The sequence below is a fragment of the Leptodactylus fuscus genome, chromosome 8 (assembly GCF_031893055.1).
Source record: "Leptodactylus fuscus isolate aLepFus1 chromosome 8, aLepFus1.hap2, whole genome shotgun sequence".
Taxonomy (NCBI): domain Eukaryota; kingdom Metazoa; phylum Chordata; class Amphibia; order Anura; family Leptodactylidae; genus Leptodactylus; species Leptodactylus fuscus.
The window spans coordinates 85,878,569-85,905,640 of record NC_134272.1 but is presented as its reverse complement, the minus strand read 5'-3'; the positions used below and the strand labels follow the sequence as shown (position 1 = coordinate 85,905,640).

Sequence of the window (27,072 nt, the reverse complement as noted above, 5' to 3'; positions counted from 1 at the left end):
TCACCCCAAGTGTGAGAAGGAGCTATCGCAAGTCCTTCCTTCCAACCGCGACCAGGCTGTATAATCTACATCAGACCAAGCGAAGACACTCCGCACAGAGAACTAATGATTATGATGATGACCATGAAGTCTTCCTTCTTTCTCTTCCGTTCCTTAGCTGCTATGGACTCCTAGTATATCTTCTCTTCTCAGCATATGTGTGTCTACGTCTGTAATATATTACTGTGTATTATCCCTGTATCTGTATTACTAGGCTGCTGTAGCATACTGAAATTTCCCCAATGTGGGACTATTAAAGGATTATCTTATCTTCTTGATAACGAAGCCATGATGTCCTTATTGTGGTCGGGTTATCTTCTCATACATATAGTATCCCTCCTGATAACCAGCCATGATGTCCTTATTGTGCTTGGGTTATCTTCTCATACATGTAGTGTCCTCCTGATAACCAGCCATGATGTCCTTATTGTGGTCGGGTTATCTTCTCATACATGTAGTGTCCTCCTGATAACCAGCCATGATGTCCTTATTGTGGTCGGGTTATCTTCTCATACATGTAGTGTCTCTCCTGATAACCAGCCATGATGTCCTTATTGTGGTCAGGTTATCTTCTCATACATGTAGTGTCCTCCTGATAACCAGCCATGATGTCCTTATTGTGGTCGGGTTATCTTCTCATACATGTAGTGTCTCCTGATAACCAGCCATGATGTCCTTATTGTGGTCAGGTTATCTTCTCATACATGTAGTGTCTCTCCTGATAACCAGCCATGATGTCCTTATTGTGGTCCGGTTATCTTCTCATACATGTAGTGTCCTCCTGATAACCAGCCATGATGTCCTTATTGTGGTCAGGTTATCTTCTCATACATGTAGTGTCCCCTCCTGATAACCAGCCATGATGTCCTTATTGTGGTCGGGTTATCTTCTCATACATGTAGTGTCCTCCTGATAACAGCCATGATGTCCTTATTGTGGTCGGGTTATCTTCTCATACATGTAGTGTCCTCCTGATAACCAGCCATGATGTCCTTATTGTGGTCGGGTTATCTTCTCATACATGTAGTGTCCACCTGATAACCAGCCATGATGTCCTTATTGTGGTCAGGTTATCTTCTCATACATGTAGTGTCCTCCTGATAACCAGCCATGATGTCCTTATTGTGGTCAGGTTATCTTCTCATACATGTAGTGTCCACCTGATAACCAGCCATGATGTCCTTATTGTGGTCGGGTTATCTTCTCATACATGTAGTGTCCCCTCCTGATAACCAGCCATGATGTCCTTATTGTGGTCGGGTTATCTTCTCATACATGTAGTGTCCTCCTGATAACCAGCCATTGTATGCATGATACATGATTGTAGACTCCAGCAAAATTGACTTTAAAACTTCCCTCTTGAGAAATCTCCCATTTTCTTCAAAATGCCTTTAGTTATTCATGGTAGAAAAAAAATGTTATTTGTAAGGAGAGGGCCTGTCGGGATTTCCTGTCGCCTGAGGTTTGGGCTGCGCGAGTCACCTGACCGATTCTTTTTAAAAATGTATATTCACCAGGGACCTATAGAGCGGTTCTCACGGATCCTGGTGATTAATGATACAGATTCTGGAAATAATAAGCATAGTAATATATAGGGCAGAGGAGTGAGGAAGAGAGAGGCAGTGGTAATCTAATGAGGCAAATACAGGTGTATAGTGCTGTGCAAAAGTTATAGGCAGAGGTGGGAGAATGATTTTACAAACAGAAGGCTCAATGATTTACTTTTGTCAATTAATAAAATGAAGTGATTGAAATCTAAACCCCATCGATATTTGGTGTGACCTTTACCCTTTGCCTTCCATCAGTTCTTCTCGGTACTTCCAGACAGCTTTTGGCAGCACTGGGCAGGGAGGTTGTTCCCGCCGCCATCTTGGAGAACTAAGCCCAGATCTTCTGTGGATGTTGGCTTGTGTGTCTTCTTGCTCACACACTTGAGTAGTTTCCCAGACATGGAGAACATATAGTCTCTTTACCTTAAAGAGGACCTGTCACCTACTCCACCGACTCCAAATCTTTGCATCCTTAAATAGCTGCCAATCCACAGATCCTGGCACAGTTGGATTTTTTCTCCTAGCCCCCACCGTTCCTGAGCTATCCTTTCTGTTACTTTCAGCACAATTATGCTCCCTACTGTCAGTGGGTGGTGCTCCTCTCTCTGTCCCAGTCTAGGCCCGCCCACCTGACAGTAGAGATCCTAATTAGCATATTGAGCTGAAACTTACAATACAGATTGCTCAGGAATGGTGAGGGCTAGAGAAAAAATTCCAACTGTGCCAGAATCAGTGGAGCGGTGCCGATTGAAGGGCTAGACATTGGATTCTTTTTAAAGGAGTCCTTAGGGATGTCCCTTAAATGAATATTTCAGATTATATAGCCCCAAAGGTGTATAATGTATAACACAGATATTAACACATTTCACAGAATTATTTTTTTTTTCTGAGTTATTAAAATACCATCATTTATATGGAAATTTAGCATCATATTTTACTCATGAATCTGCCCGAAAGATGAAGTGGACCCCTTGCCATAAAATATGGAATGATTTGGAATTATGTATTTGGATCTTGTATTATAATGCCCATGATGAATGACTGCATACGGGGTTATGGAGGTGCGCCTTGTGAATATGTAAAAAAGCTCAGGTTAACAAATCCAATTCTTTATCCCCGCACTTAGATTATATTTACATAGAGAAATTGCCGGAGCCCCATTGACATGAAGGCGTTCACCGCGAGCGTGAAATATAGGCCGGGAAAATGCATGTGATGTTAATGTAGGCAGGAGAGCAGGGGGCATTCTATCAAATGAGACGTGTCTACATGACTAGCCGGCACACGGGGCCGCTACAGTGCGCTGGCGGTGCGTTCGGAGACCTCATTCATCATCGGGACGGACTTTATCTGCTAAAAAGACGTTTTATTCTCCTTTGTAATGTAATTGCTTTCAGCCACAAGATCACCGGCTAAAGACGTTTTCTGCAGAATTTTACTACTTTTTAAATGATATTTTAAAATTAGGTTTATTTTTGGATTTTATTTTTTTGTAATTTTTTTTATTTTAATTTTAAAAAAAATTTTGTTGAAAAATTGTGTTTTTTATAGCTATTTATGACCCAGTTCTGTTCCAGGTAGACAGCACAATTGGATAATGGAAGGTGGATTCATAAAATATAGAAATATGGTGTTCAATATGGCGTACTGGTGGCCAGCAGGGGTATAACTATAGTAAACATAGTCCATGGTGGTCAAGGGGACCCTAAGGTCCTTTGCCACATGAAAAGACACAAGTGCTACAAAGGTGGCGGAACAATATTGGGGGTGGACCTTCTCACTCGAGGGGAGAACAGAGGAACCGCGCTCGCCCGGGTAAATCAACAAACTTTATTTGCACAACGCGTTTCGAGCCTATCTTTGTCTTTCTCAAGTGCATACAGATAACCTTCCCACAGTGGATTCACACACCCATCATCCACTGTGGGAAGGATATCTGTATGCACTTGAGAAAGACCAAGATAGGCTCGAAACGCGTTGTGCAAATAAAGTTTGTTAATTTACCCGGGCGAGCGCGGTTCTTCTGTTCTCCCCTTGAGTGAGAAGGTCAACCCCCAATATTGTTGCCTTGACGTCTCCCAGACGTATATCCAGCTGCCGCCCACGTTTACCTTCCTAAGATACACTATAGAGGTGGTTGTGTCTCACACAACCCCAGCAGGTAAGCGACCATTTGTTTCTGCTTACCCTGACTTTTTGGTTCAAAAAATACTACGACAAATATAAAACAGTGCTACTTACCTCTCCTGGGCTCTGGCGCAACTCACAATGCAACACACCCAATGCAATGTTCCATCAGCCCGTATGTATTCAATAGCATAAGGATATCAACTAGGAATGTCCACATGATGGCCCATGTGCATGGGACCTTGCAATACGCTGCCTCATTTTACTAACCGTCCCCCAAAATTTTGTGAACCAACAAACCAACGTCTTTATGTTTTCTCCTAGATGTGTGAATGTTTCTGAGAATGCAGAGGACGCCTTTGTCAATGATACACACTGTAACCACCTGGAGGTCCCCTCGAGCAGGCAGGAGTGCGCCATATCATGCCCCGGGGAATGTGTGATGTCTACCTGGGGTCAGTGGAGCCAATGCACTGAGGTAAGATAATAACTTCTTACACGGAGTAACTATGTTACATGCAGAAGCCTAAATAGAACAAGGAACAGTTCCAGACTTGCTGGGATTGTTCTCATTTTTTGCAAACGTTGCCATCAAATTTTGATTGATCGTAAAGTTGGGCAAGAGAATGAACTACTTCACCCCACAGCGGCTATTGCTGGAGCGGTTGAGGTCATCTGTGCAGGCCTAAATGTCCTAAATGTTGCAAACCTAAATCGGAGTCTGTATTTTCCTTGCACATTTATGGACTCCTGAAAAATCGGATTAACTCTTTCATTATAAAAAAAAAATATACTAATAGGTTTTCGTATTCATAGAGTAGAGATTGAGGGGGAATGAAGAAATTAGACTGTGAGCCCAACTGGGACTCGAGACAACTCTGGCAAATGTTACAATGTATTTAAGTCAAATAGAACTAAGCTCCCCTATTATCCAGGGGTGCAGGGATCATATACAATAGAGTAAATCATGTACATTATAGTAAATAATGCAATTTATTGTGATCTAGGGTAACACATTTTAGAAAGACAACCCTCGGGCCCTATTAGGAAATGTGGATATAGTAAAGAGGGATCCCTGTTTGAAAAACATGGAATCGGTTATGCCAATATAAGGAAATGTAGCTGTACTTGACCTAACTAAACTCCCTAATTCTCCAAGGGTGCAAGTATGTAATCTTGTAATATCAATATAATCCTGGTATTAGGTAGATGTGTAGCATCTAACATTAAACCATTCCACATTTTCACTTGCCAAATCCCACAATCCCAGGGGAGTAACAAGTAAACTCCCCCTATTACCAAATTTCGGAGGCGCCCCATAATGGGCAGTATTGGCCAGTCTTTCAATGCTTTGCACTTTGCTATCCATTACCTCTGCATAGTAGAGATGAGCCTTCTTAGCTGTGGGTCCGCTGCCTACCCCCATGGTGACATCTCTATGCGTGCGCCATCTATCCTCCTAGGTGATTACGATTGTGTTGTAAATCTAAATAACGCCATTTCCATCACAATCATTTACCTAAGACAAACATGCAGAATACAATTTTCAGGGGGACTTCCTCCAGATGAAGGAGGGAGCTCAATAATAAGAGGATTTTCATCTGCACAATATATTTGTGTCGAATCGCTCCAAACACAATAGCGACTCATTACTATTCACCCGCCGCCGGAATTAAATTGCATTGATGTTGTACACTTGACTCCGCCGGAAATTGTCCGTCTCTTCTTCGCTGCCAATTTGGATTCTGAACGTACAAAACGGCGTCTTGTTTGTGAGAGCCGCTTCTCCTCCTTCTGCTGATCTATTTTTTTTGTGTTTTTTTTCTTTGTATTTTTCTCTATTGTGAAATTTGCATAAACGACATGGACACATTTATGGAGAGGCCATGTGAGACCTGGATGTCTTCTCGGCGTGTCCTCCCCCTGCCGGAGAGGATCACATTCATTAAAATCAACACCAGAATGTATTCCTGGGAAACATGTTGAATATGGATAAATATGGAGATGGATGGCGGCTCGGTGCGGAGGAGTGACAGTCACCTCTGTCTTATATTTTCATTGTTTTAGATGCTTTGCATCAAGGAAGATCTGAATATATTGGAGCGAATTTATTAAGACTGGTCTTCTGTCCGTCAGTCTTATCCTTTCTCCAGCTGCTGCTAACAGGCTCTGAATTATTAAGACGCTCTGGCCTCTTAAAGGGATTGTGTCACCCAAGAATGATTTACTTTTTACACCACTTTTTTACTAATCTATATATTAATCCTGCAATATTCACTCTGGTCACAAAGCCTAATAATAGACTAACAATTTTGTTGGGGTTTTGTTTGCAGATGTCACCTGATTTACATCACAGACCAGACGGAATTACAATAGAAGATAACACCCCATCACATCCACTACTGACAATAGATGATGTCACAGCTTATCTCTTCCCCCTCCCTATGTACAGAAAACTCTCCCATAGACCTCAATGAGTCAGTTCCAGATTATTGCTTCCTATGGTCATGATTGTGCTGTAAATCAGATCAGGAGGAGGAGCTAAGGCAAGATGGCGGTTCCATAACCATATACAGAATCTAACAAAAAAAAAGTGATACATTGTAATAAATTAATAATGGATTTAATACATACATTCTATAAATATTTGATACAATTGGTAATACATTCCTTTTAATAATTCAGGTGTTCCAGAATGCAAATATACGCTAGTTTGCAACATCCGTATTCCTGGGAACAGGGGGGATGTTTAAAGGGGTATTACAGGGGTTACTTATAACCTATTCTTAGGATGGGCATTGCCCCAGGGCCACACCGATCCCTAATCTGGGTTAAAATGCCTATTTTGGGTGGGTTTGTGGACACCCTGCTCTTGTTTGGCTGGGATCCATCCAAGTTTCCAAGGGATCTTACTGGTAATTTAGAACAGTTTTGTCAGTCTTTCCTATATCTGATCAATGAACACATCTGCCGTCACTTCTATTGGGACTCACATTGACACTATACATATAACTGTCACATTTCTGACTCCCCCGTCCATGGAGCGTACCAATATGTGCTCTGTCCGCTCATCATTACTCGGTTCAGTCTAATTAATCTACTTGGGGGTGAAGATGAAACCCCCTCCTGTATATATAGAGACCACAATGAAGACTATGGAGAGAATCTGCTGACGTCCCCTACACACAGATGGCAGATTACTACCCTCCTCGCCCCTCCACCGGGGTTATTAATAGTTTCTCTCCGGACAGACTCGGTAAATGAATTCACTGTTGTTTCCCATTATCAGCTGCCGCTCCCGTATTCATAGGACGCAGACCCCTATCCTTCTAGCTAATGAATCGCCCCTTTCATAAGTGTAATAAAATCCCTCCAATTTCCGGTTTCCTCGCTGGACGTTTTGCTGTGTTTTCCACTTTATTTGCGCTTATCAGTCCGCAGTAATTCATCGAGCTGCCGGTGCTGAGCGAGGGATCGCGGGAAGTTAATTAGTCACAAGAGAACGTACAATGAAATGTGGGATAGTGAATTATTGACAGACGTTTAATAACTGTCAGCGCCGGCTGTTAATCGTCTGCACTGGGAACCGGTCATTGGAAAGCAAACGTGCGCGGAGACCATAAACGTGTCATCCTCAAAATAAAAATCTTTACATTATAGCTGCATATAGGGGGCTCTGGTTTTCTGGATGTTTGCCGTCACCACTAGAGGGAGCTTGGTTTATCAAGCTGGTATTGAACTCAGTGTGAGTGTATAAGTGCACCCCTAGTGGTGGGTGCAGGTAGTGACTATGCAAGCTCCTACGCCTGCCCATCTCCTGTTCTTGTGATCACCATTGAGTTGTCCAAGACCCCTGAAGAGCTAATTATGACAAACCATGGATAGATTTGGCAATGTTAGTAAATTTGGGTAACGCACATTTTTCGAATCCTTTCCTATGTTTTTGTCTGTTTGGCTCCGGATCTCTCCACCACAATCTCATGTGTCTGTCGAGCAGCTTTTGTGTCCTACAGAAACCACGTTCATGATAGTAACCGTCTTCTCCTCTGCTTTCCATCAGTCATGCGACACCAACTCTACGAGGTCAAGGGCGAGATTTCCACTGAGAATTCCGACAAACAGAAAAACTTGTCCCGAGGACTTGGAAACCGAGGCGTGCGTCCTGAACAGTAATTGTTTCCTCTACCAGTATAATGTCACAGGTACGAGTGCACCCCCCGGATATTATAATCTGTACGACCAGCGGGGTAATAAATCCCTCCAGAGACACCATGGTGACAGCTACGCCGGATGTGTCCGCAGATTATTCATTCATTGGCTTCTACTCTCGTCACATTTCTGTCACTCGCTCAGGGGATTTTATACAGAAACTTTGCTACATAATGAACCGATCCCCAGACAAAGCTGACGGACAGAGATCCCGGATACTGGGGCTGGGTTATAGGGTGGGAAGAAGGGGCCTCTATTACCTTTAGGGATTTCATTGGAATCTTAAAGGGGTAGTCCAAGACGCAAACTGATCAGTATCACAGCACAACCCCTTTAAGATAGGTCATCAGTATCAGATTCATGGGGGCCAACACTTGATCTACGCAGTGCATGGAACTGTAAGCAGATGGCTCAGTGCACTGTGTAGTGGGATGGCCATGACGTCACTTGGCTTACCCTAGGGATATGGAGAGGCCATCAATGTCTTGGACAGTCTCTTTAATGTGTGTAAAGATTTACAGTGCAAAGAAAAATGGTGGCATTGCCTACAGCAACCAATCTGGTAACAGCTCTCACATTTTTGAGAGTTTGATCATTTCTTGCCCTCATCACTAGGGGGAGCTCACTGCAGACATATGTATGTGGCTGAAACTGAACAAAAAAGGGGGTTTATCATGGCCAATGTCTAGTACACCAGTCTGGATAATTCCTTCAGATAGGTAGGTAAGATATAGATGAATAAATAGATAACAGATGGATAGATAGATAGATAGATAGATAGATAGATAGATAGATAGATATGAGATAGATAGATAGATAGATAGATAGATAGGAGATAGATAGATAGGAGATAGATAGATGATAGATAAATAGATAGATAGGAGATAGATAGATATGAGATAGATAGATAGATAGATAGATATGAGATAGATAGATAGATAGATAGATAGATAGATAGATATGAGATAGATAGATAGATAGATAGATAGATAGATAGATAGATAGATATGAGATAGATAGATAGATAGATAGATATGAGATAGATAGATAGATAGATAGGAGATAGATAGATAGATAGATAGATAGATAGATAGATAGATAGGAGATAGATAGATAGATAGATAGATAGATAGGAGATGATAGATGGATAGATAGATAGATAGATAGATAGATATGAGATAGATAGATAGATAGATAGATAGATATGAGATAGATAGATAGATAGATAGATAGATATGAGATAGATAGATAGATAGATAGATAGATAGGAGATAGATAGATAGATAGATAGATAGATAGATAGATAGATAGATAGATAGATAGATAGGAGATAGATAGGAGGTAGATAGGAGGTAGATGATAGATAGATAGATAGATAGATAGATAGATAGATAGATAGATAGGGGATAGAGAGATAGATAGATAGATAGATAGATAGATAGATAGGAGATAGATAGGAGGTAGATGATAGATATATGTAATGGGGCATTCTGATCATAAACCTTTGGAGAGCATTACAAAAGAAACCGCTGCCAAATATCCCAAAGAGCCTTCAGTTTATGCTTTTACACTTCAGAAATATGATGTTGACATGACCTAGTGTCCAGGGAAAAACTGATTGAAGATGCCCTAAGCAGAGATTACCTACCCATCACAAGGATGAAACCTGAGATACACATCATACAAGGCAATAAGATATAGTGCACAGATACAGTACCCTGATTAGATAGATAGATAGACAGACAGACAGACAGACAGACAGACAGACAGACAGACAGACAGATAGATAGATAGATAGATAGATAGATAGATAGGAGATAGATAGATAGATAGATAGATAGATAGATAGATAGATAGGAGATAGATAGATAGATAGATAGATAGATAGATGGATAGATAGAGTACACATATACAGCACATTGATACTATAGATAGATATTATAGATAGATACAGTAGATACTATAGATGGATAGATGTTCTAGAACATAAATGGATGATATTGGATCATTCACACATTTGTTATCATTAATAGCACATTGCCCCTTCATGTCAGTATTGTAGGATTTAACTGTCTGTAGAAATATATTTCTTGAACCTATAAAATCGCTGGTGTAATTTTCCCTCTCAGTATATAGTCATTAACTGGTTTAATGATGCACCGGGAGAAGAATTATTAATTGTATATTTCTTAGGCCCATAAATACACTGAGTTCACGCATCATTACTTGTGGTCCTGGGCACATTAATATCGTCCACATCTCAACAAGTTTGCTAATAGAAAACTTTGAGACTTCAAATCCCAAAGTGTAATTTATAATCTTTGCCCTCTATCATATAGATAGACACTAGTTAGTAGTATCACTGCTAATATCCTGCTCTGGACGGACCCACCAGTGGATAGTTCATAGCGATGTGGACATTAAAGGGAATGTTCTGCATTTCTGTTTACATGGACGTAAAAAGTTGAGCCTCTTTGTAAATTCATAATATCAATTATCCTGTACTGATCCTAAATTATACCCTGTATTATACTCCAGAGCTGCGCTCACTATTCTGCTGGCGCAGTCACTGTGTACATACATTACATTACTTATCCTGTATTATACTCCAGAGCTGCGCTCACTATTCTGCTGGTGCAGTCACTGTGTACATACATTACATTACTTATCCTGTATTATACTCCAGAGCTGTGCTCACTATTCTGCTGGTACAGTCAGTGTGTACATACATTACATTACTTATCCTGTATTATACTCCAGAGCTGCACTCACTATTCTGCTGGTACAGTCACTGTGTACATACATTACATTACTTATCCTGTATTATACTCCAGAGCTGCGCTCACTATTCTGCTGGTACAGTCACTGTACATACATTACATTACTTATCCTGTATTATACACCAGAGCTGCGCTCACTATTCTGCTGGTGCAGTCACTGTGTACATACATTACATTACTTATCCTGTATTATACCCCAGAGCTGCGCTCACTATTCTGCTGGTGCAGTCACTGTGTACGTACATTACTTATCCTGTATTATACTCCAGAGCTGCACTCACTATTCTGCTGGTACAGTCACTGTACATACATTACATTACTTATCCTGTATTATACCCCAGAGCTGCGCTCACTATTCTGCTGGTGCAGTCACTGTGTACATACATTACATTACTTATCCTGTATTATACTCCAGAGCTGCGCTCACTATTCTGCTGGTGCAGTCACTGTGTACATACATTACATTACTTATCCTGTATTATACTCCAGAGCTGCACTCACTATTCTGCTGGTGCAGTCACTGTGTACATACATTACATTACTTATCCTGTATTATACTCCAGAGCTGCGCTCACTATTCTGCTGGTGCAGTCACTGTGTACATACATTACATTACTTATCCTGTATTATACTCCAGAGCTGCGCTCACTATTCTGCTGGTACAGTCACTGTGTACATACATTACATTACTTATCCTGTATTATACTCCAGAGCTGCGCTCACTATTCTGTTGGTACAGTCACTGTGTACATACATTACATTACTTATCCTGTATTATACTCCAGAGCTGCGCTCACTATTCTGCTGTACATCACTGCCCCATATTAACCATGTAGGCGCTATCAACCCTATTCAGATGTTATATTGAACCATGATCCTGATAACAGAGAACACTAGAGTACATTCACTTGCACAGCAGTCAGGGATAGCGTCAGTGCAGGTGCGGTGCCTCTATAGTAGAGTCCATGTAATATGCAGAGTCACGTGGTCTGTATTCCGCCTCTCCCGGCTGTAATGGCTGATAGCAGAGAACAATAGATTGCACTGCAGTTTTGGCCCAGATCTACCACCATGTAATATTTCACCAGCCTCCTAATAATCTCGAACTCCCGGCACCGATCAAACAAAACCCGCCCCATCTTTACTCACTATAAAATATTCGCAGAAATTTCTCGCTTATTATAATGTAAAACAGACGTTTAATTAAAATGCAAATGACCGTCTTCAATGTAATTATAAAACAATGATAAAATGTAATTAATTTTGGTTGAAATTCATGTAATTGCTTAATTATGGACTGTTCCATCCATTACCATCCACTGTAATATCTATAACAATATCCCCTCGTAGCATCTGTCATTATCTGGTGATGGGATTTTTTGGGATCGGTTCCAGTGTCAGACGCTCGGGGTTTCTTGCTGTCACACGTCAGTCTCACTGGGGAAGGGGGGGGGGGGGGGGTCGTTTTCCTAAAATTCTCAGAAACCATTTGCTGCCATGTGCTAATTGGCACCGATTGGTTGGCTTCAGTATTTGGCAAGTTCTTTTGATCCTTTAATAGTAACTGGTGCTTGAGATGTGACTCTCTAATGTCAAGTGACTGGTGACAGACAAAGGGGTGTGGCTCAGACCTCCAATCAGAGGTGGAGTCACGCCCCCTTGCCTGTTTTTCGTTGACAATCTGACTCCTAGTCCTTGTACACTCAGCCCTCAGGGGGCAGATTTATGACCACTTTTGTCTTTATAGCCCCTGCACCGCCAGTGGGTGCACCCCATTTATGGCAAGGTACAATCCACCTCAAATGTCAGGTGCATGCACTAAAATTTGCGCCATTGAACCGCCATTAATGATAAATGTTGCAGGGCCGGTGGCCCCTCCCACACTTCTTCCCACAACCACAAGTGAAAAAGTTGCAATTTTTTGCATAAAGACTCTTTAGCGTCCATCCAATGGTCATATGATCCATCGGGTGCCGAAAACTGTAGTGTATATAAGGACCCGTTCACATGGCAGAATCTGGCACTGATTTTTAGATGGATTCTTCCTCCAAATCACCAACAGATTGCGCCTTGATTTTTTGAGAAAACATATATGTCCTGCTCAATCTTGCTGCAGATTCCACATCTGTATTAACCACAGAGTCCGCGGCGTGAGACTACCCGCCGTTAAGGTCCCTTCATCGGAACCTAATCAGTGGGGAAATCTACTTTGGCGTTACGTCACAGGGATCGGGTGGGCGAGAAAACAAAGCAGAATCTGAGGTTTCGACCTCAAATTATAGGCCCATTCTGATCCTGGCAATGGAAAACTTTGTGTCCCCTACATAAAAATTTCCATAGGGAAAAAGTTGCTGGTCATAGACCATGGAAAATGGCCGTCATTAAAGGGGTTTTCCAGCCCCAAAGCGATGACCAATCCAGAGTCTGTGAAAAATCAGTATGCGGCCAGAAAATCCGTTAAAGGGGATGTGCAAGGCTCAAAAACATGGCTGTTTTTGTCTTCCAAGAAAGTGACATCATGTTCCTTGGTCACGTCTGTCACATTACGATTGGGACTGAGCTACGGCATGGCCATGTGACCCAAGAACACGATGTCACTTCCTGAGAAGCAGAATGCAGCCATGTTTTCTCGTCCTGCACGACCCCTCTAAGAGGTCATTCACTTTTGATGACGCCGGTGTCAGGAATGATGGCGGCAGAAGTGAGGCATCATGGGAAAGTGACTGAAATAACCAATATGAAGCATGTAGATCTTTCCGCTTCTCTATTTTCAGTCTCTTCCATGGACGCCATCCTATAGGGGGTTTGTGACTGTAAGATTACGTAAAGATTGCGCATCTATTTCCTTGCATACGGGGAATACCCGAGGGATGGAATCCTATAACGTGGCGAGTAATTGTAAATGATTTTAGGAGCTGAAGTGGGACTTAAAGGGTCAATGATGTAGTAAAATGGATAATGTATTGCGGTGTCTGAATCTAAATGGGTTTTGTTGGTGATTTCAGAGTGGAGCGCCTGTCAGCTGAGTGAAAAGGCCGTCTGCGGAGAGGGAATAAAATCTCGCCTCTTAGACTGCACCCGCAGCGATGGAAAATCTGTAAAAATGGCCTTTTGTGAGCAGGTAATGTTTAGCTCAGAGAACTGATCCAGCCGGCCTCTCTTAACCTCCGCTGTGCTGGGCCCAGCATGACGGCGTGCGGTTCACTCTCCACGACGGTTTTTCTTTCGGAACAATAGTTGTTACATTTAGTAACTTCAAGACCTCCGGCTCAAGTTTCCACAAAGAATAAACCGGTACAAAAGTAAGGAAAAAAAAAATCATTATGGTTACCGTCAGGGCGGCCATTGTGTAATATCTCATCAGGGAAGACGATATTTAACAGCGTTGTGGTAAAAAACTTCTCGACTCTGAGCGTAATTGGATTTAGAGATCTCAAGTGGCTCCTGCGAAATCTCAAGACAGAAGTCGAGATGCAATTGTTCTGAAGAAAACGTATTTAGAGCAATGGGACGCCTGCCCCAAAACGCTACGGCTCGAGATAGAGTGGCAAAAAAAATCAATTAAAAAATAGTCCAAAAACATTATTAAAGGGGTCCCTCAAGAATGCAGCATATCACGTAGAGATAATAAGAGCCTGACTAATGGGAGTCCGACCTCTAAGACGCCAACAGTCATGAGAATGGGGGTCTGGAGGGGAACATGGACGCTGCTCCTCCATTCTTAGTCCATGGGACTCCAAGTCTCCAACAGTCTCATACACAGAGGGGAGGATTCATCCTTCCTTGTCTATATGCGGCTGGCCCACTGCTACTTTTACCATTAAAGGGTTACTTTTCTCCTTTCTGACAGTGGAAGGCTGTGTATCGTAAATCTTCTCACTCTAGTGACCAGAGGGCAGGGTATCTTTGTGAAGTTGTACATTATCCATATGGGACATGTTTATTTGTGAGGTTTTATAGCGGTTTTCTAGGTATACACTGAACCCTGGCCAACACCTTCTGGACTTAAAGTGAACCTGTCACCCTATACCGGCAATGAATTTTGGATCCTAGAAAAGACATCTTGTTAAAAAGTGGAGATTCCCTTTAAAGTTACTAAAGAGAAATAATGTGAGCCTTCTCCTAGGGCTGATATTGCACCTCTCTGCAGTCGTCTTACGTTTTGCTTGTTTTGTTTTATAGCTTGGATTGAAGAAACCTGAAAAACTGAGTCTCCGGTGTCTGGTGGACTGTACCATTGACTGTCATGTCTCTGACTGGTCCGTCTGGTCGTCCTGTTCACAAACATGTGGTGTTGGAGGTGAGTCATACCAAGTTCTGTACATAATGGTAGTGACCACTAATCCATAATGTACATATAGAAGATTTGTCAGAATTGTCACCAATAATCTGATGTCATTAAAGATAACGTTACAAGAACTGGCATATTACCCCAGCCCTTCAGATAGGTTACTGTCACCAGAACCAGGGCTGGTGATTGCTGGTTGTGGTGACAGTAACCTATCTATCTGCAGGGCTGGGGTGATATGCTGGTTCTGGTGATAGTAACCTATCTATCTGCAGGGCTGGGGTGATATACTGGTTCTGGTGACACTAACCTATCTATCTGTAGGGCTGGGGTGATATGCTGGTTCTGGTGACAGTAACCTATCTATCTGCAGGGCTGGGGTGATATTGCTTGTACTGGTGACAGTAACCTATCTATCTGCAGGGCTGGGGTGATTTGCTTGGTCTGTTGATAATAACCTATCTATCTGCAGGGCTGGGGTGATATGCTGGGTCTGGTGACACTAACTATCTGCAGGACTGGGGTGATATGCTGGGTCTGGTGACAGTAACCTATCTATCTGCAGGGCTGGGGTGATATGCTGGTTCTGGTGACAGTAACCTATCTTTCTGCAGGGCTGGGGTGATATGCTGGTTCTGGTGACAGTAACCTATCTATCTGCAGGGCTGGGGTGATATGCTGGTTCTGGTGACAGTAACCTATCTTTCTGCAGGGCTGGGGTGATATGCTGGTTCTGGTGACAGTAACCTATCTATCTGCAGGGCTGGGGTGATATGCTGGTTCTGGTGACAGTAACCTATCTTTCTGCAGGGCTGGGGTGATATGCTGGTTCTGGTGACATTAACCTATCTATCTGCAGGACTGGGGTGATATACTGGTTCTGGTGACAGTAACCTATCTATCTGCAGGACTGGGGTGATTTGCTTGGTCTGTTGATAATAACCTATCTATCTGCAGGGCTGGAGTGATATGCTGGTTCTGGTGACAGTAACCTATCTTTCTGCAGGGCTGGGGTGATATGCTGGTTCTGGTGACACTAACCTATCTATCTGCAGGGCTGGGGTGATATGCTGGGTCTGGTGACAGTAACCTATCTATCTGCAGGGCTGGGGTGATATGCTGGTTCTGGTGACAGTAACCTATCTATCTGCAGGGCTGGGGTGATATGCTGGTTCTGGTGACAGTAACCTATCTATCTGCAGGGCTGGGGTGATATGCTGGTTCTGGTGACAGTAACCTATCTATCTGCAGGGCTGGGGTGATATGCTGGTTCTGGTGACAGTAACCTATCTATCTGCAGGGCTGGGGTGATATGCTGGTTCTGGGGACGGTAACCTATCTATCTGCAGGGCTGGGGTGATATTGCTTGTACTGGTGACAGTAACCTATCTATCTGCAGGGCTGGGGTGATTTGCTTGGTCTGTTGATAATAACCTATCTATCTGCAGGGCTGGGGTGATATGCTGGGTCTGGTGACACTAACTATCTGCAGGACTGGGGTGATATGCTGGGTCTGGTGACAGTAACCTATCTATCTGCAGGGCTGGGGTGATATGCTGGTTCTGGTGACAGTAACCTATCTTTCTGCAGGGCTGGGGTGATATGCTGGTTCTGGTGACATTAACCTATCTATCTGCAGGACTGGGGTGATATACTGGTTCTGGTGACAGTAACCTATCTATCTGCAGGACTGGGGTGATTTGCTTGGTCTGTTGATAATAACCTATCTATCTGCAGGGCTGGAGTGATATGCTGGTTCTGGTGACACTAACCTATCTATCTGCAGGGCTGGGGTGATATGCTGGGTCTGGTGACAGTAACCTATCTATCTGCAGGGCTGGGGTGATATGCTGGTTCTGGTGACAGTAACCTATCTATCTGCAGGGCTGGGGTGATATGCTGGTTCTGGTGACAGTAACCTATCTATCTGCAGGGCTGGGGTGATATGCTGGTTCTGGTGACAGTAACCTATCTATCTGCAGGGCTGGGGTGATATGCTGGTTCTGGTGACAGTAACCTATCTATCTGCAGGGCTGGGGTGATGTGCTGGTTCTGGGGACGGTAACCTATCTATCTGCAGGGCTGGGGTGATGTGCTGATTCTGGTGACAGTAACCTATCTATCTGCAGGGCTGGGGTGATATGCTGGGTCTGGTGACAGTAACCTATCTATCTGCAGGGCTGGGGTGATATACTGATTCTGGTGACACTAACCTATCTATCTGCAGGGCTGGGGTGATATACTGGTTCTGGTGACAGTAACCTATCTATCTGCAGGGCTGGGGTGATATGCTGGTTCTGGTGACAGTAACCTATCTATCTGCAGGGCTGGGCTGATATGCTGGTTCTGGTGACAGTAACCTATCTATCTGCAGGGCTGGGGTGATATGCTGGTTCTGGTGACAGTAACCTATCTATCTGCAGGGCTGGGGTGATATGCTGGTTCTGGTGACAGTAACCTATCTATCTGCAGGGCTGGGGTGATATGCTGGTTCTGGTGACACTCCATTTAACATGTATGTTTAGACTTGCATCATTATTGTACATGTAAACAGAATATCTTTCATTTTAATTGATTTATTAATATCTTTTCATGTAACGTGTGGATTTATCTATTTTCCTTCCGTGCTCGTACCCGCTGACCCTAGTGCGGTCCATGTACTTGTTGTTGTATCTGTGGGACCTCCGCCATGCCCTGTGACTCTGATCTGTGGGATTATGAGGTGTCTCGGGGCTGTGCAGATGAGTTTAGCATCTGAATTGGCGGCAGCTCATTTTCGGCATACTGAGCGTCTCGATTTCCTCTAGAATTGCAATGCAAGGCAGAGCGATTAACTTAACGCTTTTCTCCTGGTATTAAGCGAGATGGAATTAGGAGATCGGCTACAGAGAACATTCCACTTCATTTCTGCTCAAGGTCGCCTTAACTTTCTGCTTGGTTCTCGGAGTTTTGATAAGTGAAAACCAGGGGCGTTTAATATATATATATATATATATATATATATATATATGTAGATTGTGCGCCCCACATAGAGCTCACATTGTACATTTTTTCCCTATCAGTATGTCTTTTTTTTTTTTTTTTTTTTTGGAATATGGGATGGAAATCCATGTAAATATGGGGAGAACATACAAACTCCTTGCAGATGGATTTTTGCCCTTGGCGGGATTTGAACACCAGGACCCGGCGCTGCAAGGCTGCAGTGCTAACCACTGAGCCACCATGTGGCCCTTGGGGTGTTTAATATTTGAAGGGGTTTTCTATATGTATGATTAGGACAGGTCATCAATATCAGATCGGCGGGGGTCCGTGCCTAGGGGTTCAGTTTTACCAATATTACCACATTGGGCATGGGGCTATGAGGCCACTTGACTCATGACTGTGACATCATAGGCCTGCGAATTGGAAGTGACGCCCGCCCGAACACTCGGCCACTTCAAGCAGCTGAACGAGGGGAAACCAGATGTCGATCCCCGATCACTCCGATATTGATGTCCTATCCTAAAGCCAGAACCTCAGGATTAGACTCCAGGAACCCCTGAACAACCAGAAATCCATCGACAAGGACTAAAAGCAGAACTGTCTTTGTTGCCCCTAGTAACCAATCACAGGGCAGCTTTCATTTGTCAGGAGCAGAATACGGCATGAAAGCTGCGCTGTGATTGGTCACTATGGGCAACTAAGACAGTCCTGCACCTAGATCAGGGACAATATGTAACATGGTGCGGGTATCAATCTGCTCATAGCCTGACGTCTCGTAGTTCCCGCCTTGTTGACTCTTTTCCACTTTTACTTACCAATTCTGCCTTCAGCCATACCTCCCAACCGTCCCGATTTCCGCGGGACAGTCACGATTTGGGTGACATGTCCCGTGGTCCCGGTTGGAGGGAGGTATGTCCCGATTTCAACTCAGATCTGCGTCCAGAGGACGCAGATCTGAGTTGAACACATGGCTGAAGCAAGGAGCTGACAGGTCAGCTCCTCGCTTCGCCGCTGCCCGCCTCTCTCCCTGACACACGCGGCTGAAGCTGCTCCCGTGCTTGCTTCGCGCTGCGTCTCTCTCTCGCTGACACATGCGGCTGAAGCGAGGAGCTGACCTGTGTCAGGTCCTCGCTTCGCCGCTGCCACCGGCTCCTGGCTTGTAGACGAGATGTACAAGCCAGGAGCCGGCGGGAGCGGCGAAGCGAGGAGCTGACACAGGTCAGCTCCTTGCTTCAGCCGCATGTGTCAACGAGAGAGAGACGCAGCACGAAGCGAGCACGGGAGCAGCTTCAGCCGCGTGTGTCAGGGAGAGAGGCGGGCAGCGGCGAAGCGAGGAGCTGACCTGTGTCAGCTCCTTCCTTCAGCCTCATGTGTCAGCGAGAGAGGCGGGCAGAGAGCGGCGAGGGAGCGGAGGAGAAGGTAAGTTTAATGTGGAGGTGGAACGTGAATCTGGGGGCAGATGAAGGAGAGGACGGCATGACATTGGGGGCAGAGATGGAGAGGATGGCATGACACTGGGGGCAGAGATGTGGGGACATGAATCTGGGGGCAGAGATGGAGAGGACATGAATCTGGGGGCAGAGATGGAGAGGACATGAATCTGGGGGCAGAGATGGAGGGACATGAATCTGGGGGCAGAGATGGAGGGACATGAATCTGGGGGCAGAGATGTGGGGACATGAATCTGGGGGCAGAGATGGAAGGACATGAATCTGGGGGCAGAGATGGGGTACATGAATCTGGGGGCAGAGATGTGGGGACATGAATCTGGGGGCAGAGATGGAGGGACATGAATCTGGGGGCAGAGATGTGGGGACATGAATCTGGGGGCAGAGATGGAGGGACATGAGTCTGGGGGCAGAGATGGGGGGACATGAATCTGGGGGCAGAGATGGAAGAGGGACATGAAACTGGGGGCAGATGAAGGGTGTATATGAAACTGGGGGAGAGATAGAGGGGGGACATATAATTTACGGGTGACTGTAGGAGGATTATACTGTGTGCGGGCACATGAAAAATTAACGAGTGGGCGGAGTCAACACAAAAGTGGGCGGGGCTAAATTTACCGCGCCGCGCTACGCGCGCCGCACATTTTGTCCCTCTTTCGATTCTTCAAAAGTTGGGAGGTATGCTTCAGCTGTTTGCTAGGGACATTCTTCTTAGCAATCACATACAATGGCTGTGGTATTCCCTAGCCACCAGACGATCCTCTATGGTTTATCCTTGTCAAATATCCTGAATTTTGTTTTTGTAAGTTCTTGTCCGGTTTCTGCTTTGTTCCCCTGTTATTCCTCTAGGAAATGCTGTGACGTCGCACCACCGACATGACCGCAGCCTTAGAACCATCTTACTTATAAAGACGACGTCGGCAGAACCAGCCGCGAATAAACACAGTTAGAAGCCAATGTCTATTTATAACAAGTAGATAGATCCATATTTTATTAAGAAGTGAGGAGGTTTGTGTGTGACAGCTCCATTTTTAGCGGCTGTCAGCGCCTGAACCTCTTTCGCTTGTATCTCAGATCCGTTCTCACTTGTTTTTCTACATTTTATAGACTTTTAAGGACGTGTTATTTTTTTAGGTAAATCTACGCAAAAAATCTGCGTAGACGGAAAAGACACAAAAGCTACTCGTCAGTGTCAGCCCAAGCGGAAGACGAAACCGCTCTCTGGGTCCATTATACTCCATAGATAGAGCACTACAACCCCCAGCATGGCGAGCCTGTGTTACACATCATACATTATAGAAGCCACAGTGGCCCATTCTAGGATCCGATTATTGCCAGTAATCTCTGTAATATACATAAAATAATAACCATCTGCTAAATAGTGTCAAAGCCAGTGTCACCATTCCATATACCATATCACACCATATACCAAATTATATCATACTATATACCATACCATTACCTACCACACCATATACCATACTATACCATATACCATATAATACCATGCAAGACCAAATCATACCATATACCATACCATATCATACCATATACCATATCATAGCATACTATTTATACCATATCATACCATGCAATACCGTATCATACTATACCATACTATATCATAACATACTATACTATATATACCATATCATACCATACTATATCATAACATACTAGACTGTATATACCATATCATGGCATACCATATACCAGGGATCAGTAACCTTTGACTCTCCAGCTGCTGTGAAACTACAATTCCCATCATGCTCCATTCACTTCCATGGGAGTTCCAAGAACAGCAGAGCAAATATACATACTGGGAGTTGTAGTTTTACAACAGCTGGAGTGCCAAGAGTTGCCTATCTCTGCCATATACCATATCATATCATATGCCATATCTTACCATACCATATACCTTATCACATCATACAGTATTATAGATCATTCCATACCATATACCACAGCATACACCATAACATATCATAAAATACTATATACCATATCATACCATATGCCATATCATAACATATACCATTTCATAACATACTGTATACCATATCATCTCACCATACTATATACATTCCATACCATATACCACTTCATACTATACCATATACTATAACATACCATAGCATGTACAATATCATACCGTACCATACAGTATACCATATACTATATCATACCATACCATATTATACCATACTGTATACCATACCATATCATACTTATCATAGCATGTCATACCATAGTATACCATATTATATCACATTTTTTAGGTGGTGGCATTTTAACACTGGTCTCATTCTGGAGTTCTACTTCACAATATGGCAGCAGATATTGTCTATAATGATTAATTTGAGCTCAGTGCTTTCTGATATTTGAGACTCTGATGATATAGGGCCATAGATATAGGAGACACCAGGCAGTATGTGTATGTTATATTTATACTGAGTGTCAGCATGAATATTCATTATCTATCAGCATTAGCTGTATGTGCTATAATTGCCTAGTCTGATATTTCTCAGTGCGCCAGGTTATATCTGTAGTTGTTATACCCTATAATTAGATGAGCTCTGCCATATGTGTGAACATATGTTTTTCATATTCGGTGCATTGTGCTGCCCCCTACTGCCAGGTACTCCATATCAGCGACCTCAGTAGAATGGGGCGCTCCGCGGAACTCACGGACTTTGAACATGGTCAGGTGATTGGGGGCCACACATCACGCAGGTCAATGCCAAACAACGCCTCGCTTGGTGTAAGGAGCGTAAACATTGGACGATTGAACAGTGGAAAAACGTTGTGTGGAGTGACGAATCACGGTACACAATGTGGCGATCCAATGGCAGGGTGTGGGTATGGCGAAAGCCTGGTGAACGTCATCTGCCAGCGTGTGTAGTGCCATCAGTAAAATTCGGAGGTGGTGTTATGGTGTGGTGGTGTTTTTCATGGAGGGGGCTTGCACCCCTTGTTGTTTTGCGTGGCACTATCACGGCACAGGTCTACATTGATGTATTAAACACCTTCTTGCTTCCCACTGTTGAAGAGCAATTCGGGGATGGCGATTGCATCTTACAACACGATGGAGCACCTGTTCATACTGCACGGCCTGTGGCGGAGTGGTTACACCACAATAACATCTCTGTAATGGACTGGCCTGCACACAGTCCTGACCTGAATCCTATAGAACACCTTTGGGATGTTTTGGAACGCCGACTTGGTGCCAGGCCTCAGCGACCTACATCGATACCTCTCCATGAAGAATGGGCTGCCATTCCCCAAGAAACCTTCCAGCACCTGATTGAACGTCTGCCTGCGAGAGTGGAAGCCGTCATCAAGGCTAAGGGTGCGCCAACACCATATTGTATCCAGGATTACCGATGGAGGGCGCCACAAACTTGTAAGCCATTTTCAGCCAGGTGTCCGGATACTTTTGATCACATAGTGTAAATTGTACTCTTAATACCAGTCCTGTGCTATTGCCGCCAGCAGCGGGACGTAGACAATCCACAAAGCTCGACTGCCTGCTGGAATTTACAAATCATCACAGGTCTGAGCTTTCATCACCCCCAATAATGGGATCTTCCACCATACAGCAGATGCTATATCTCCAGCTTGCCTTACCCTTTAACTATTTCGGTGACCCCCGATACAATCCTAGAAGCCGGACCCTTTCCAGCTGGATTTTCTCTCAACATTTTGCTTAGAAAGTCATTTAGAGTAGAATAGATAACAAGGTTCACTTATTACCACTGAGACACGCTTTCCTAAGTGATTTTTCGGGGAGAGATGCAGAAGAAAGTGAATCCGTAATGAGGTTGAGCGATAACAATAGCGGGATGTTGTAGCAAATCAATGGTCGCTTTATTACAAAACATGTCTTCAAAGGCGAAGGAGCCGCATTGTGAGGCGAGTCTAATTGTGTCCCGCTACATGTGACCCGTCAGAAATATTAACTCTGCATGAAAGGAGGGGATCAGGAAGGTGTCCTCCGAAAATTACAGATAATTTATTCATTAATTATACGCCGTCTCCTGCCATCACCGCACCAGCCAATGTTTCCCCCGTCACTATCACATTTGTGTTTTCATCTGGGATAATTGTGAGCTCCGCGCTCTCCGCAATCCGCTCTTTGTCATCTTAATAATGATATAAAATAGCTGGTAGGTTTTCTAGCCATTTGCGAGACAAATTTACAAGTTTTATACATTTCCCTTTTCCTTTGAGGTTTGGAGGGAAAATATCTGTTCTTTGGAAGTAGCAGGTGCCGCGGTTTGGTTGTATTGCCGCTATTACTGTACACGTATCCGTCTGTACATTATTGCACTGATAGAGCCTTGAAGACTTTGGATTTTTAGACTGGGCTCCAACGAGATACTCCGCTCATGGTTTTCCACCAGTCAAAATCACCAGACAAAAAAAATACCCAAATTTGGGTTACTTTTGCAGCTATTTCTCCTGGGGTCGCAACGGGTCCTCCACCACGTCAACCTTTGCATCCGTCAAATCTCATCTATTTTGCTGATATTTGCTGCTGGCAAGTGAATATCTAATGGAAACCCACAATCTGCTGCAAAGTCCAAGTGTAGTGTGTAACATCCCAAGGTAGCAGTGTGGAAATGGAGCAGGTAGAGAAAACCCAAGATGGTGGCTTTGGTATCAACTTCTCTTGCAAGCCCTAGGGTGGCACAGTGATAAGGCACATGGGCACTTTCCCATGTGTGTTGGTGTTTCATGGTTTCCTTTATGATGAGGCTAATGAGACGCGGGCGATATGGTGGTAGGTGATGCCCATGGGGTAATTTATGTAATAGGTTACTAGTAACATGGAGGCACAGTTTTCTGGGCACTCTGCAAACACAGATGGAAGTGGCACCTGCTATTCACTTCCTCCTTTAGCCCTGTGAATCTTTAAACCGTGACGATCCGTTGCAATCTTGAGGCTTTGTCATTTCTTCTACCAGTATTGGGGAAATGGCTACCAGGTTTCCTCACTGATACAACAGGAAAGACGTTAAGTTGAACATGAAGGCTTATTTTGTATCCAGGGACACGAGACTGCTTGTTGTGCCCTAACCACCACTAACTAACCACTAACTAGAGCTACTGTTTTTACTCTCCGTGTAACTTACGGTTAACATTTCCTTCTTTTGTGGACTGCAATGACGTGACCGTTCTGTTTGTGTCTTAGGCCAGCAGATGCGATCCCGCCATGTTAAGATGCAAGCCGAAGGAGACGGGAGACCTTGTCCATCACAACTCACCCAATACAGAAGTTGTGCCGTGTACCCCTGCTATAACTGGAACTTTGGGAACTGGTCAGCGTGTAAAGTGGAGGTATGTAAGATGACGCACAAAACTACTGCGATGCTGCAACCATATGGACAAAAAATATTGCAAATATATGACATAAATTATATGGACTGTATAATGGATGATAGGGGTAGAGATTCAGTTTTCCAAAGCAAGTCATGTCCAATGCTTATGATCGAGGGAATCAGATCGGTGAAGGAGCTGCCAATATGCAAAGCTCCATACTTCTCATAGTGGTCGTTACGGGTATTGCAGCTCACTCCGTCTCAAGTGAATGATGTTGAGATATGATACCAGGCACAACCACTACATGAAGCATGGCACCAGTCCTTGTAAATAATGAAGGGGACACTACTGTGGGTGCTAAAGGAACCCCACTTATGACCTATCCTAGACTATCAATGTTTTAGATTTTGGCGGCCCTTTAAAAGGTCCCTCAAAGCTGATCAAGTGTCACCGTACTGAGATTCCATTGACCATCTGTGGGAAACTTTGCAAAATGTGCAGCATCCACATAGAGGAAAATAAAGCATAACATAACATGTCCGTCACGGACTTCATTGGAGTTTATTAAGGGCTATTGCTAAGTATAATGACGGCAGCACGAAGTGTAGGGACATTGATGAGCCAATTAACGTCGGTTCATGGCCGCTCGTCCTTTGCTACACCATCCTGTCCAACCTGTCGCCCATTTACCTGCTGATTAAAGGTCATTGTATCTAAGATAAACATCCCTGACACATATTCTGCTTGATCTTGCGGTATACAATTGCAGTGATGGCTCCTGGAGTCCTTCCTTGGGTTGGGTAAGTCATTATATATCAGACTGAATACTTAGACTTCATTTATGAGGGCCTAATTAGAACCCAAAAATGGTTTCCCTATAACCCCACTCCCTCAACACAGTAAACTGCCTTCTTAGAGGAACTGTGGCACCACCGCATTGGTGGCTGGGGACATGGCCTAAAAGTCACTGTCACCATCTGAGTAGTGCGACGGACAGCGGATCCTGAACCGGCCGTGCCACCTAACCCATAGGACTTTGAGTTACTTGTAAGGGTGTTGTCTAAATGGTCCCCTATACAGAGATCGGGTGTTCACTGTAGGGGACCACCAAGTCCTGGTGTAGGTGGCCGCTGAAAGACGCCTGGTCGAAGCATCAGAGGGTCAGCCAAAAGAGTGGTGGAGTCTGCTCCAAAGATCAGGGTCAGGCAATGGAAATGCAAGGTCGTGGAAAGTAGGAACTGGATATCCAAGAACCTGTGTTGTGCAGGGACTGAGCGGGTATAAGAAGACCAGACCATTCTGGGATTGACTGGAAGGTCCTCAGGTGTACATATTACCCCGCAGGTTACTGAGACGGGGTGTGTCCACCCTATAGGAAGGTAGATGGCTACATGGAGATGAATGGGCTTCATGGCCAGAGACTAAGATATCCAGGGGCTGGGGTCTGCTAGGAGTAGCGACGGTTATCACTGGTGTCACAGGTAGTCAATCTTGCCACTCCTGTGCCATATGGTGCGGGTACGTGAAAGACCACCCCAGACTCTCAATAATGCACCCGTGGCTTTACATGGGTAGTAATACAAGTCTATTCTGAGTCCCGCTTGTCATTACAATCACATTTCCATATAACGTAATGTCTGGAGCTCATGAAGCCTTAGTATTTGCAGAATATGGTAACCAGTAAGTTATAGCCATTTTATACTGGTGACCCTCTGCTCCCAATAACAGGAGTTAAGAGGCAGTAAAAGTGACTGAGAGCTCGGTTAATCTTAGCAATTGGGAAGATGAATACACATCTTACTGCTGCAAGGTTTTCAGAGAGACACGGCCTTTATAAGACGCTCTCCATCTACGCCTCGGTATACAAATCGCCATCTATCAACCTGCCAGACACGTCTATAAACAGCAAAACCTATAGAAACCTCATCATATTCAGCGACTTCCTGGGCACCTGTTTTTATAGCGCTATAAGACAACAACTACAAGGAAAATATCAGAATAGACAAGTTTATTAAATCTTTATCTACCCAAAAACCGAACACAGCGGCTGTGGGTAAAGGTCGATGAGTATTATATCATATAAATATAAGATAATATATAGTATAATGTAATATATAATATAATATACAAAGTCATACCTCCTGACACTCCGAGGACACAAAGCGGGGTCCTGGCAAATTTATCTTGGCTAACCCACACCCCTAGTCCTGCCCATATTTCTGTTTTGATCCCACCTGGTCACTTGGTGCCCCCATACAATAATAGTGCCCTTCTTTGTGTAATACACAGCTATGATGCCTCCTTAGTGCCCTCACACAGTATAATGT

General features: G+C 43.9%; 1 protein-coding gene across 1 annotated transcript in view; it reads left to right on the top strand.

Annotated features, from left to right (window-relative positions):
- The window catches only part of THSD7B (thrombospondin type 1 domain containing 7B), a 315,944-nt gene that overhangs the window by 261,153 nt on the left and 27,719 nt on the right, over positions 1-27,072 (top strand). Inside the window, exons 18-22 of the mRNA XM_075284543.1 lie at positions 4,041-4,194; positions 7,777-7,918; positions 13,711-13,826; positions 14,888-15,005; positions 24,618-24,763. Of these exons, the coding sequence (XP_075140644.1) occupies positions 4,041-4,194; positions 7,777-7,918; positions 13,711-13,826; positions 14,888-15,005; positions 24,618-24,763 (676 nt within the window). The remainder of the gene's footprint in view (positions 1-4,040; positions 4,195-7,776; positions 7,919-13,710; positions 13,827-14,887; positions 15,006-24,617; positions 24,764-27,072) is intronic.